The following is a 14,877-nucleotide window of genomic DNA, read 5'->3' as shown; positions in this document are numbered from 1 at the left end:
CAGGCCAACTGAAACTAGGCAACCCCTCCCCTGAGATCTTCCTTCCTGGTGATTCTAGGTTGTGGCAAGATGACATTAAAATTTGCCACCACAAAAAGCATCTCCCATTCAGTTAGATCTATTTTCCTTGCAAACCACAACCCACTCGTCACCAGAGGCTTCCTTCTGTGAGTGGCTTGTGAGGCTTTAGCTTTCTTGTGGATCTGTCTTTGACCATTTGTATGTTCACATACAGATGTGAACTCTCATTAATATTTCAGGAGTACTTTTCTTGATTCAATACTTCTCCACTCCATCATGTGTGAATACATTATTTATACTTTATTTACTTCCAAAACATATTTCAGGCAGCTGATCTTTTATTTTTACAACCTTAAATTATGCAAACATTATAATAATAAAAGAAACCAAGGGAAGAGGCAAACTGCTCTCCTTCTTCAGCAGGAGCAAGTCATCTGCCTTTTACTTTTCCATTTCCTTCTTCCAACAGAGCCACAAGCACAAGCCATTTATGCACAATTACTTTCATAGCCTATTTTTTGTCTTTTAAGCATTAAAATCATCTGGGTACATAGTAGAATAATGAATTGGAAACCCTTCCCCGAGATCTTCCTTCCTGGTGATTCTAGGTTGTGGCAAGGTGACATTAAAATTTGCCACCACAAAGAGCATCTCCCAGGAAGAAGATGCCATAGAAGGATGACATTGTTGTAAAAAAAAAAAAAAAACAACCAACCAACCAAACAAACAAACAAAAAAACAAAAGACAAAACAAAAAAAGTCTTCTTCCAGCTTGCCCTCTCAAGCCCCAATTTCTAGTTCTATTCCCTATAGGAAGTCATTGTTAACACTTTTTTGCAGTTTATTTATGTCTGGGTGTGGTGTGGTGTGTGTGTGTGTATACAATCACCTGTGTATGTCATGTAAACACCAGAGGTCAAGTTCAGGTGTCTTATTTTTGAGTCAGGGTCTCCCAGAGCCTGGAACTCATCATTTTAGCTTGGTGACAGCCTGAAGGACATGTGTGTTATAACACTTACATACAGGATATGATGAATAGATCAAGATAATATCTTTTATCAAAGCAGTGTGTCTTTCTATGTTGGGAACATTTTAAAATCTTGTCTGCTGTGAAATAGTCAATTAACTGCATTAATGTAAAAATCCTGTCTAATGCTGAAATAGTCAATTAATAGCTCTCAGCTATAGCTATGCTTCTGTGCTGCAGAATGTTGGAAGGCATTCCCTGTGGCCAGCTGTGTGCCTGGAACCATCAACCACCTGATCTCATCCCTCCTCCCTACAAGCTTCTCAGGCTCTGATAGCTACTATCCTGTACTCTCTTTAAGATCAACTCTGTAATTTCCCAAGAAAATGTAGTATTTGTCTTCCTGTGTTTGCCCTATTGTATTAGCATAACATCTGCAAGTTTGTTCATTTTGCTATCAATGATGGAAAACCATCTTTTGTTATTTTTATAGCTAAATAACCTCACTTTGATAGTTCATAATTTCTTAACCATCATCTATGATGTATAATTCTCTGGTTCTGGATTTTCCCTTTTACTTTATTTAGCAATGCTGGGGAAAAAAAATCCAAAAGACAGCCCATCTGTGTGTTCACATTTATTTCTTACATTAATTGCTAACAGTAAGTTTCCAGAAGTAGAAACATTATGTTACATCATGTTTGACTTTAGAATGCACTGTCAAGTTGCTTTCCAAAATGCTTCTACCACAACACAAGGCCAGTAGCTTTGTGGTCTGAGCAACATGTGGATGTTGTGATTTAAAGTATAAACAACTTTAATGCAGCTAAAATAAAACATGGATGCTGACGAGCAAACTCAGCTCCCCATGCTTCTGTAGCAAGCGCTCTTACATGAAGCCACCCTCCAACTCATTCATCTCACTTTCTGTTATAGTATACTGAACATATCCTATCTAAATCTCTAATCTGAATAATTTAATACTTTAAATCATTCAATCTTTAAGAGTTATTGTAATATAAGGATGTTAGATCATACAATTTCAAGAATATTGTCTTGAAATTCCATAATACTTATATGATTCAGCTTCTAAAATGATATTTAATGAGTTATTTGTGAAATAGAAAATCCAATATCTTTAAAAAATCTATATTTTAAAAATCATTGGACTGGAGAGATGGCTCAGAGGTTAAGAGCACTGACTGCTCTTCCAGAGGTCCTGAGTTCAATTCCCAGCAACCACATGATGGCTCACAACCATCTGCAATGGGATCTGACACCCTCTTCTGGTATGTCTGAAAACAACTACAGTGTACTCACATACATAAAATAAATAAATAAACATTAAAAAAATCTTTAAAAAAATAAAAAAATAAAAATCATTATACAATTTACTCTTTTTAAAAACATAAGTTATAGCTATGCATTTGTACATATAATAAAGGCCATTTAAAACAAATAAATTCCAAAATAATATGACACAGGCAATGAAAATATCTTTCTTTTTAGTCATATAAAATCTGAACTCTGGTGGTTCATTCACTGAAAGTTAGTACCTGACTACCCAACTGCAAGAAATCCAGTTAGGTGCCCAATAAGAGAAGTCTTGCATGTGGAGCAAAACTAGCCAGTTTATGCATGCATGTGCATGTGTGTGTGACTCATAAGTGTGTGGTTGAGCATTTTCATAGTTCAGTTGCACACCTGCCTCAGGGTGCTTGAGAAATACAGAGGACCTTTAGGTACCACCCTCTCCTTTCTACTTTGTTCTAGTCAGGCTCTCATAACCAAGGGACAGTTATATATAAATCCTGGAATTCAATTTATCTGTTTTACTTTATTTTCTAGCATGCATTTGGCCACCCACAAGACTGACTTGCCTATAAATGCTAGATACTTTTGGTTTAAGCAGACATATTTGTGCTGAAAGAGCCAGCTAGATTTGGGGAACAACTTGGAGACTTGGTAGCTAGATATTTATTGGTTAGTGAAATGTAATAGACACCAGATGCTCCAGTGATTCCAATTGTTTTGTTGGGCCCCAAGAAAAAGAATTGTATTTTCTCTACCCTTTTCATTCTCTCCCAATACAGTTCTTCAAGATTATACCAGAATATCTCCATACTTTACAAAAGAAATGAGTGCCATGTCATTGTGCCATCCCAGTCCATAATCATTATCCATTATTTATTTATAATAAGTAGTCTACTAGGCTCCTATTTGAGACAGTGCTCTCTTCTGGCTTATATTGGTATCCTACCAAGTAGCACACAGTAAGAGCTCAAGTAACTACTCAAGTAGTTATTGCGCTATTACTTGCTCCCAGCTTGGAGGTTAAGTGCTAAGTGCCAAAGGATGGTGGTCAGGAGAACATGCATTGAACTCAAAATGGAACCTTTGTTGGTTCTTCATTTAGTCCTTTTGTAGAGGTCAACTGCTTTTTATCTAGGCACTTAGATCTTAGAGTAGCATGAGAAGAAGGCTGAAAAGAGAAGACTCAGGTGGTTCTTGTTTGTGCCCTCTCAAAATCCATGTTGAAGCCATAACCATCAATGTAGGCATATTTGTGGAGGAGGCTAGGTCATAAAGATAGGTCTTCATAAGAAGAGGAACCAGGCAGCTTGCTTCTCTTCTCCCCACCACATGAGAAGGCCATGTATATATACACCATGGAGATGGCCCTTATTAGGAGGTGACCATGTCAATACTTTGATCTTGGACTGAATGCCTATAGAACTATAAGATAATAAAGTTTTGTTGTTTAAGCTTCATAATCCATGGTATTTTGTTATGATGGCTAATCTTATTAACACAGCAACACAGTATTAGAAGGTAGATAAGCAGGAAATTCTTAAATTTAAGTGTTAAGAGCAAGAATCGATCTTTATTGAGAAATTTCTACCCACATGAAAATTTTCTGGATCTTAAGGGTACATAAATTCTAGATGTTATTCTTTCTCAAAATCTACTTTAAAATGATAACTTTTTTACTTACTTATTTTGTGTGCACATGCATGTAGGTGGGGTGGAGAACATTTGTGTGCTATGTGTTGAAGTCAAAGGACAACTTGTAAGAATTGATTCTCTTTTTCTATTATGTGCATTCCAGGGGTTGAACTCAGGTCTGTCAAGTTTGGAGGCAAGTGCCTTCACCTAATGAGCCATGTGACCCAACATCTACTTTTTAGGATAAACAAGTCATGTGCCTTTGAACTGCAGTGTGGCATTTCTTCTCTAGTGCTCCCCCTAGTCTCCCTTTCTGATCCTGGTTGGAGTTAAGAGGTTTTAGCCCCACGATTTCTGGGCTTCAGCCCTCTGCAGCACGAACCCTGTGATTGGGGCTGTTTGTTGTTTATATGATGAGCATTGCATCAGTCACTTGTGCTAATGCTTGACAAACAACACGTGCATGATTTTTACTTGTTAAGTAAGTTTTAATGTGAAATCTAACGTATCACTTATTAGCTCTCCAAGGATCTTGTTCTACTAGTGCAATGAATATATACCATAGTTGTTTTGTGAGAATAAATGAGCCTGTACATGTCTAACTGAACAGATCCTGACTGTTTTAAGCCCATGGTTTGTAAAATGTTGGGAGAAGGGGGAGGGGAAGAAGCTTCTACACAGACATGTGAAGTATGAGTCTTGATTTGAAGTATTTGTAATCTAATATAGCCACAAGGCAAGTGTGAAATATTTAGAGATAAAGTATTCATAGACAAATTCAAATATGAATAATCAAATAATTATATCAAATATAATATATTACTTTTATTATTTATATCATAAATTATGGCTGATAAGGAGTTGATTGCCTGTTGTGTTACTTTCCATTTAACTCGTTCTCTCTCTTTTTTTCCTCTCTCTCTCTCTCTCTCTCTCTCTCTCCCTTTTCCTAAGGCAGAATTTAAACAAAGCTACTTATCAAAGACAGGCTTTTCTTTCTTTTAGCAAATTCATCTCTGCTGTCGTCACTCAGTCCCAAAGCATCACTTTTGATGAACTGAGCTGGCTCAGATCATAGAAGACAGTGTGGGAGAGCACCCTGGTGTACAGCATCACACTGGTCTAGATCATAGAGGATGATGTGGGAGAGCACCCTGGTGTACAGCATCACAGTGGTCCAGATCATAGAGGATGATGTGGGAGAGCACCCTGGTGTACAACATCACAGTGGTCCAGAAAAGAGAAAATGAGGCTGAGGGCAAAGATAGTTGACTCCACCTCAGCGCCACCAGCTGACTAGCTGTATGGCTTGTTGCAAATTGTTTTCTTTCCAGGGGCCTCTGTTTTTTCTTGTATAAAATGATGTTCTTTGAAGATTCTGTCCTGCTCCATTTTAGCTCGGGGAAGGCAAGGTTACTTCAGTGAGAGTAGAGAGCAAGCTCACATTGTTATAGCAATGAGGAAGCCTTGAGGGGTTCAGTTACATGTTTCAAAGCAATAATCCCAGTAATACAGTATTGCTTCACCCTTGTTGCTTTTCACCAGCAACAGCCACGAAGTATGATATTACTAGGCATGTTCCGAGATTTGCCCCTCAGGTTCACAAGTACTGATAACATTGTAGCATTCCTCAGGTAGGTGTTACTACTAACAGGGGAAGTGAGGCACTCTGTGGAAGAAAGTCTGTGGCTTGTGTAGCACACGTGGAAGAGTACAGTAGAGGCCTTTTGCCTGAGTCTCTAGCTGTACATGAAGCAAGGCTCTAGGCTGAGTCACTAGTCAACAAGAGTATTACCCCAGGGGAAGGGATGTTTACAGTTACTGAGAATTTGAAATTTCTACTAATAGAGTCTTTATTAACTATGCCAGTTCAAATGATTGTGCATGGTGAAAAGTAGCAGTTGCTCACTGATCATACTACAAGACATATGTTTGTTTACACAACAGCCTCTTAACCAGGGTTTTTACCTGTATGCACTGTGGAGGAAACAGTCTTCCCTTCAAGACTACCTCCAGAGCAAGCCTACTGCTTATGTGGATGCTGAGTCCTCATACAGTGTGTGTGTGGTGCCACCAGAGTTAGCAGAAAGGTCCTATGAGGCCACGTGATATGGAGTTCTCGAGCTATGGAATGAAAGCTTCAGTCATATCTTGCATTATCGGCTTTATCCATTAACTCAGGCTCTACCATGTATTAGAGCTGTCTAGACTTGTCTTATTTCTGATATGAGATTTTGAATTTGAGAGAGTTAGGAACGCAATCTGATGTTCCTAACACAGTCTGATGGTCCAGAGCTCCTCATTGTTAACAGTTGCATAAAGATACTTGAATATAGCACGAAAAAATGCACACAGTGCTCCCGAGTTGTCAGAGGTGGGAGACCAGGGTTTTTATGTTCAGAACATTCCAAATGAGGTACTTAATTCTTGAAATGATAAATGAAAACAATATTGACTTTTTAAAACATGTGGTGGTCAACAAATAATACTTAGAAACTTAATTTTTACCTTCTTGTTTGTGTTGGTTTTTTTGTAAGTACCCAGTCTTGGTGGACATTTGTTTGTTTTCCATGCTGTTTGTTTGTTTCCTGAAGAGCTCCTGTTTTTACTAAACTCATCAAGGGTCCTAGCACACTTCCACAGGCAGCTGTGCTGAGCAGAACAGCACTTGTACATTTGTAGGCAGCAGCAGCACATTCAGTTTAGAGGCACATGGCTGATTCACTAATCAACAAGAGTATTGTCCCAGGGAGGGGATGTTTGCATTTTCTACCAATAGAGCCTCCACATCTGTGGGAATTTGGTAAGTCATGCACGCTGGAAAGTACTGGCTGCTTGACAGTCGTGCTGCTTGACATTTGATTGCCTTCACAGGAGCTCAAAACCCCATAATTTATCATATTTCTAATCTGAAGTTGAAGATTTTGTACTATGGTTAACACAGGTTAATGACACCAATGCCCTTATTTACAAACTGCAAAGTCATCCCCAGAACTTTTTGCAAAACAATTTCCCTTGGAATTGATTACAAAACTATGCTTACAAAGAATTCTAAAACTGACATCCATAAAGTTTTGCTTTCTTTTGTGTGTGAGCATGAAAAAGTCATTAAGATGACTTGACTGAGCGCCAGAATTTAACTTCTTGCTTCTTTCTAGAAAGAGAAACAGTTGGTAACTTTTATGAATTAGGCTGTAACTACTTTATAACTAACATGTCCTGCCTATTTTCTGTCAACTGCAAGAACTCTGGTGAGTCATTACTTCAGAGCTTTACTTCTTAACAGATTCCATTGGCAGAGCTCTGGGGTAGGCATCCAGTTTTTTGAAAATTTGTTCAGCCAGAAAGGCCCAAGTCCACGCAGCAGTGGCAGAGTTACAGTTCTGTGGTCTCATGTTAGTTACCTTATTAGTAACCATAATTAGTGCCACCTAATGTATGTTACCAACAGATAAATGTATCTACCCGAGGGGTGGGGGGAGGAGATGAATATGTCCTTCATGTTTAGAATTCTTTGACCAGCTATTTGAATACTGCTTAGTTAAAGGATTGTTTTTGAGTAGGATGTTAGGCTAATATTTTTATCTTTTTTTTTTTTTTTTTTTTTTGGTTTTTCAAGACAGGTTTCTCTGTGTAGCCCTGGCTGTCCTGGAACTCACTCTGTAGACCAGGCTGGCCTGGAACTCAGAAATCCACCTGCCTCTGCCTCCCAAGTGCTGGCATTAAAGGCGTGTGACACCACTGCCCGGCTAATATTTTTATCTAACTGCAGACATGCCCTGATAGGGAAGAATATATTGCAGTTTAATTCTTAGATATTGCTATAGTTCAGATCTGGAATGTTCTCCTTGAGCCCTGTTTGCACTGCTATTGAAATCTAGTGACAGCTTTTGGAGGAGGAGCCTAGTGGCAGGAAATGAGGTCATTAAAGGAAGGCATTCAGAAGAGAGACTAGGAACATGGCTCCTTCCTGTCTCTCTCTCTAGTTGCCAGATGTCATAAGGTAAGCAGAACATTTCTGCCACGTTTACTGGCCATGATGGCCTGCTCTATAAGCCCACAGTAACAGGGCCCAATCACACAGAGTTAAATCTTCTGGAAATGTAAGCTGAAAGAAACTTTCTCTCTTTTTAAATTGATTGCTTCAGGAAATCTGTCACGTTAATGAATGATGATTAGCATGGTGTGCTCAGTGTTTCATCTACCAGATCACGTGATGACTCCCTGGAGCCTCCTCCACTTCCTTATGGCTTGTAGTTGTACCCATTTCTAACGCAAAAAAAAAAAAAAAAAAAAAAAGATAAGACAGCAACTCAGGAAGAGGCTATAGGGGTCAAGAAATCATGATGTGGTTTCCTTTCTATAGGAAGGATCAAGCTCTAGCATTTGTTCCTGTATATGATGTAGGCTCTGGCAGCGTCTCCTTTAATGGTCAGTGTAATGAAACTATGAGAGATTCAGATGCTCGTGTGTTCTTAGAATTGCCACTAAGTGCTAGGAAACATGCTTTGGGTCCACACACTGGTGTGCAGACATCTCCCCTGCATGCTTTCCTTGTTTTCCTTCATGCCTTTATTTGAAGGGTCACAGTATTGCAGTCATGGTTGCCTTGCTCTATTATTAAAAAGCTTTGTTCTATTTGAAGCTATAGCTTTCTACAGACTATCCAGTAATATTTGGTAGCAATTTTTTAAAATCGTATTTGAAACATAAGCTAATTTTTAAAAAGTATTTTGAAATGCTAAAAGTGGAATATAAATTTACATAAATTAAAGTGTAGTGTGCACTTGAAAACATGAGCTTTACATTCTTAGAAATTACCTCGCCCTGGAATAAGCGTGTCTTAGTTAGGTTTTTATTGCTGTAAAGGAAATCAATGACCACGGCCACTCTTATAAAGGAAAACATTTAATTGGGGCTCGTTTTCAGTTTAGAGGTTTAGTATATATTATTATCATGGTCAGAAGCATGGCAGCATGCAGGCAGACATGATGCTTGAGGGGTTGAGAGTTCTTCATCTAGATCAGCAGGCAGTAAGAAGAGAGTGACACTGGGCCTGGCTTGAGCATCTGAAACCTCAAAGCCCACGGCCAGTGATACGCTCGACCACCAAGAGTAGAGCTGTTTATACTTAGCAATACAAGTACCTCAGGAGTTTTATCTCAACAAAATCACTGCTAACGTGATTTTTCTTATGCACTATAAATGGATTGGGCTGACACTTATTTTTAAATATACTTTATTTATTTAGTATTTTTGAGCATGTATATGGAAGGGGACACATGCATCACAATGCACAGTATGTGGAGGTGGGAGGACAGCTCATCGGACTCAGTTCTCTTCTTCCACTATGTGGGTTCTGGGATTGAGCTCAGGAGGTCAGGCTTGGCCCAGAGCACCTTGATTCACTGAGTCATTTCATTGATCCCCAAAACTAACATTTATTGAGGACCTATTAGTTCTAACATCCATTTATTGTCTTAATTCTAAGCACTACCATATGAAACACACACTTTTTAAATACTTACTCTACAAGCAAATAGTACCAGTAACTCCACTCACGATGAGATTGAAGCTTTAAAGGGGTAAGTAGTCTGCCCACTGCACAGCCTGGCAGTGGGTTTACACCCAGCCTGACTCCACAGCCCAGACTCGCAGTCATCACAGTGGAGCTGAGCAGGAGTCTGAGCCCAAAGGTTAGTATGGTCTTCTACCTTCCCATGAAGCTCTCCACGTTGCCATCCTTCCCCGTGCTCTTGGCAAAGGGACATTCCCATCGTCTACCTTACTATCCCGTGAAGGCTGGTATTCTTCAAGGTTCTGGCCTTGGCTTCTACTGTCTACTGGTCTACTGTCTACTATCTCTGTCAGCTGGCTCTTGACCTTTCTGATCATAGACAGGAACTCCAGGATTCCTTTCAAATTGGGGTGCTCATGGTCTCACATAGAAAAAAGCAACACATCCTAGAAAAGTTAAAGTCTTGAAGGGAAACTGTGAAACACAACAGTAAAGCAGAGGAAAATTTGTTTCACATATGTTTGGGCTAGAAAAGGTAATTTTATTTTTGAGATTATAATAAAATTATATTATGTCTCCCTTTACTTTCTTCCCCCAACTCTTCCATATACCTCTCTTTGCTCTCTTCAGATTCATGGTTTTTTTTCATTAATTTTTATTTTATATATATATCTCCTGCTCAGTCTGAATAATGTTATTTATATGTATGCTTTGGGAGCTGACCATTTGGTATTGAACAACCAGTTGGTATGTTATTCCCTAGAAAAGACTATTTCTCCCACTCTCAGCATTCTCTAGATGCTTGTAGTTCTTTGTGTAGGATTGAGGCCTTGTAGTCTGTACTGGCTGGTTTTGTGTGTCAACTTGACACAAGCTGGAGTTATCACAGAGAAAGGAGCCTTCTTGAGGAAATGCCTCCATGAGATCCAGCTGTAAGGCATTTTCTGAATTAGTTATCAAGGTGAGAGAGCCCATTTTGGGTGGTGCCATCCCTGGTCTGGTAGTCTTGGGTTCTTTAAGAAAGCAAGCTGAGCAAGCCAGGGGGAGCAAGCCAGTAAGTAACATCCTTCCATGGCCTCTGCATCAGCTCCTGCTTCCTGACCTGCTTGAGTTCCAGTCCTGACTTCCTTTGGTGATAAACAGCAATGTGAAAGTGTAAGCTGAATAAATCCTTTCCTCTCCAACTTGCTTCTTGGTCATGATGTTTGTGCAGGGATAGAAACCCTGACTAAGACGTGGTCTTTCACCTTGTCCACTTTGGTATGTCTATTATTTTCCTGGTTCAGTTCATGTGTAGGCAGTCAGGTTGGTGAGACCATTGTTGCAGCTTCTGACATTACTAAGAGATGCATCTCACAGCAAACTCCCTGCTCCTCTAGCTCTGACAACCTTTCCATCCCCTCTTCCTCAATACTCCCTGAGCTTAGGTATGGGAGTATTTTGTAGATATATCTATTGGGACTGAGTTCCACAAGTCTGCTTTTTGACTGGTTGTATTTTTCTACCATGGACCCCATCTTTTTCAAAGAGAATTTTCCTTGATCCTTATCAAGGGGTAAAGACTAATATTATCTGTGGGTGTAAGAAAAAATGTTTAGAATGTAGTTGAGAAATTATGATGGTTTAGAAAAGTGATGGTTGCAGTTTCTCCTCCAAGGTCCATGACTTCACTAGCCCTGAAAGAAGGCTTTGTTAAAGTGTAATGTCATATCCAATAGCTGCAGTGAATGGAACAGAACACTTAAATTATTCTAGAAGGTGATTTTGGGCCATAAAATACAAAGAGAGCCCTGTGAGAAAACCAGAATGATACGAGCTGTCCTCTTACCTCCAGTGACGATCACATTTGCTTTAACGCAGTAGCAGAAACTGTTGGCTCCTCTCGGCATAGCAAATTCTCTGACAGGCCTGGGAGACAAAATTAGATGTGAAATGTTAATTGCAACTCAGAAATATATTGTGTTTAGTGGACTCATTTCTAATTTACTTATAAATCTATTTGTCCATAATAACTCTGATAAGTAATAGCAGAATACTCACCGAGGCACAGAATCTCTTAATTCCTTGTTTTAGTTTGGATATTTCCCAAAGACTCATGGGCTAAAGACCCTAAGTTACAGTTCATTGAGAGTCAGTAGCGCCTCTAACAGGTGGGGCCTAATACCTAGGTGTCAGGATACCTAAATACTCTTTCTTGCTTTGCTTCATCATGTGCCTTCCTCAAGTTGCTTCATGACTGGTGTTAGGTGATGAACAGTTTGCTTCATCATGTGCCTTCCTCCCCCACCACCTCTGCAATCCATGACATGGTATAGCAAGTCTAAAAGTAACAGCAAGGGCCAAATCAGCAAGGACTGAACCTTCCAAAATTGTGAGCCATAGTGACCCATTTCCCTTTTATTACTGATTGATCTGTGGTACTTGTGCCAACAGTGGAAAACAGACTAAATATTTAAAAACCATTTTTAGTTTGTCAATGTTCTGAATACTGGCACACTGGATTCTGCCCTTGGGCCATTATTTTTAGATTTTTGCTTGAGATATGAAAACATGAAGCTTGAATAAGTACAGGGCTATGATTTTTTTTCAAATTCTCTTTTCAAAATGGTTTTTAGTACTTTAGATCTTAAATTAATAAGAAAAGGGGCTGAAACTCTATTTAGAATTCAGTTATAAGCACCAAAGCAGGCACTTTACAACAGTTGATTTAAATGATTTTATGTCTATAAAGTCTTCATTCCCTTTCACAGATGGGAAAATTAAGGATAACTATAGTCAGAATAAGTGCTGGGACAGAAAATGGTATTGTCCTAATCCATAGCAAATTTATGAAATATCATGCACTATAATACTCTGCCTCTGAACTTGGCAACTAAGAAAAAGTAATGTTGAACATTTGCTTGCTCACCTGTGGGGAGACACCAAGCTGTGACAGGGTTAGAGGCTCAGCTTGTATGCTACAACAGGACAGCATGTTATGTGGTAATTAACTGCACACATTCATCAGCTTTCTGGGACATCGTTCTAATTCTCAAAAATCTGTACAAAATAATAACCAGTACACCAATCATTTCTGATATTAAAATTTTCTGAGCATTTCTTTTCCTGCCTTTTTGGAAGATATGCTGATTCCCATTTTAACAGGGAACTGTATAAATAGTTTCATCTGAAGACTCATTAGGAATGGAGGAACCCAACTGTGCTCTTGTGATGGCTCTCCGGTGGCCATGGTAGTCCAGGAAAACATGGTCACAAGCATCACTTGATAAATCTCTTCAGCTTCTAGATTTAGAAAGAGTGGCTGAGAGAGAGAGAGAGAGAGAGAGAGAGAGAGAGAGAGAAGAGGGCGCAGCTGAGAGGTTCCTGGAACATCTGACAGATCAAGGAGCCCTGTTTCCTGAGGTTGTCTGAGTATTTTTATCTCCTTGCTTCCTGACTCTAGCTGTAATCAGCAGAGATGCAATTACCACCTGCCGAATTCCAAGAGAGATGGTAAATATTAGGAAGTCCAGGATTCATGTGGAAGACGGACTCCTGACTACTGTGAAATAGATGCTCTTGGCAGCAAACGCCACAGTGCGTTGGTTGGAAAGTTAAACCCACTAGATAATCTGCTTGTGACTTTTAAGGACCAGGTCTGTGGGACATTATGCAGCATGGGAATGAAAGCTTCTTACAACAGATTGTGTGTGTGTGTGTGTGTGTGTGTGTGTGTGTGTTTGTGTGTGTAATAGAAAATGGGATAACAGAAAAGTAAAACAAGAATGTGAACATATTACTAAACCAACTCTTTCCATAAGAGTACCACATACGACTGTGCCACACACAAAACTCTATTAATTACTCTACTAATTTTCTGCCTAGAATCAAATAGCTATCTGGTCATATTTTCCCTGACAAAATGTCAGAATCTGGTCTTAGATAAAAGACCCTCTATTTGTGGATCTTTGCAATAGTCTGTCCTCTATTAATGAACCTGTGTTGATGCACCATCTCCTAAGAGCAGCCTCTCCTGAGCATCCCACCCAAACACTGAAAGCTACTTTCATTCCATCACTTCACTTCTATTGTGTTTACTGTCTGTCTTTCCCACTGGAGCATCTTTTTTAGTTATTCATTTTATTTTTGAGATTATAATATAATCACATCATTTCTCCTTTCCTTTTCCTTCCTTCAAATTCTTCCCTACAGCCCTCCTTAATATCTTTCAAATTTGTGGCCTCTTTTTACATTAATTATTGCTACATACACTTATGTATATACATAAATATTTCTAAATGTAACTTGTTCAGTCTGTATAGTGTTATTTGTATGTATGTTTTGGGGGCTGACCATTTGGTATTAGAAAACCAACTGCCATGCTCTTCCATGGGGAAGATTATTTCTCCTGCTCTCAGCATTCCTTAGATGCTTCTAGTTCTTTGTGTAGGGTCAAGACCTCATGGGCTTTCTCACATCTCTTCTGACATGTCTATTGGTATTTTTCTTGTTCAGCCCATCTTTATGCAGTCATGTTGGTGAGACTTCATGGGTTCTGACATTCCTAGGAGACACAATCTCACAGCAAATTTTCTGATCCTCTGGCTCTATCTTTCTGCATCCTCTTCTTCAAGAGTTGTTTATTGGGATGTATCTATTGAGACTGGGCTCTACAATTCTGTGTTTTCATCGATTGTGATTTTTCTGTGATGATTTCTGTTTGAACAAAAAAGTTTCCTTGATGCAAGCCAAAAACTACATTTACCTATGGCTATAAGGACAAATATTTAGAAATTAGAAGTTGTACTGGCTTAATAAAAGTGTTAGTTTTAGGTTCTTCTTTAAGATCCATGACTTTTCTAGCCCTTGGTATTTGGCTAGGTTTCCAGTACTGGGTATGGTTTCATTCTTGTTGAGTGACCCTTAAGTCAAATTAAAGAACGATTGGTTACTCTCAAGGCCAGTGTGCTACTCCTGCAGCTTTAGGGTTATGGTTCCATGCTGGCCATTGCTGTGATACACTGTTGAGAGCCGACTCTTAGCAGAAAGCGACTATCATCTTTGCAGCCATTTCAGGCCATATACCCTAACAAGAGACTTGTTTTCAACAGCCTACAACAGCTGAGCACACTCTGATAAACATCTTGTTTTTCTCACATATCTTGTTTTGTTGTTTAGAGCCCCCAGCTGCAAGGTGCATGTGGTAAAGGGTCTTCAGTTGTGTTCCCCTGGTTATCCAAGGCTTCAAGGCATGTGGTAAAGTGTATAAATATACAGAATTTCCTTTCAATAAACGGGACTTGATCAGACTCTCTGTTTTGTCTCTGTTCTTCGCGTCTCTTGCCCCTCCATCCTCACGCTCTCTCTTGCTAGACCCTGTTGACTGACCCAAACGAACCAGATCACTCTGGTGCCCAAACATGTGGCATCCTGGAGCAGCATGGGA

The 14,877-nt window shown here is 39.4% G+C and overlaps 1 protein-coding gene across 1 annotated transcript in view; it reads right to left on the bottom strand.

The window, feature by feature from the left end:
• The window catches only part of Wdr64 (WD repeat domain 64), a 118,370-nt gene that overhangs the window by 58,237 nt on the left and 45,256 nt on the right, over nucleotides 1–14,877 (bottom strand). Inside the window, exon 9 of the mRNA XM_028755285.1 lies at nucleotides 11,281–11,360. Coding sequence (XP_028611118.1) covers nucleotides 11,281–11,360 — 80 coding nt within the window. The remainder of the gene's footprint in view (nucleotides 1–11,280; nucleotides 11,361–14,877) is intronic.

This window comes from Grammomys surdaster, unplaced genomic scaffold (genome assembly GCF_004785775.1).
Source record: "Grammomys surdaster isolate TR1022 unplaced genomic scaffold, NIH_TR_1.0 126051, whole genome shotgun sequence".
In the NCBI taxonomy this organism is placed as follows: domain Eukaryota; kingdom Metazoa; phylum Chordata; class Mammalia; order Rodentia; family Muridae; genus Grammomys; species Grammomys surdaster.
Note: the sequence above shows the minus strand (reverse complement) of the source record. Positions and strands in the feature narration are given on the sequence as shown.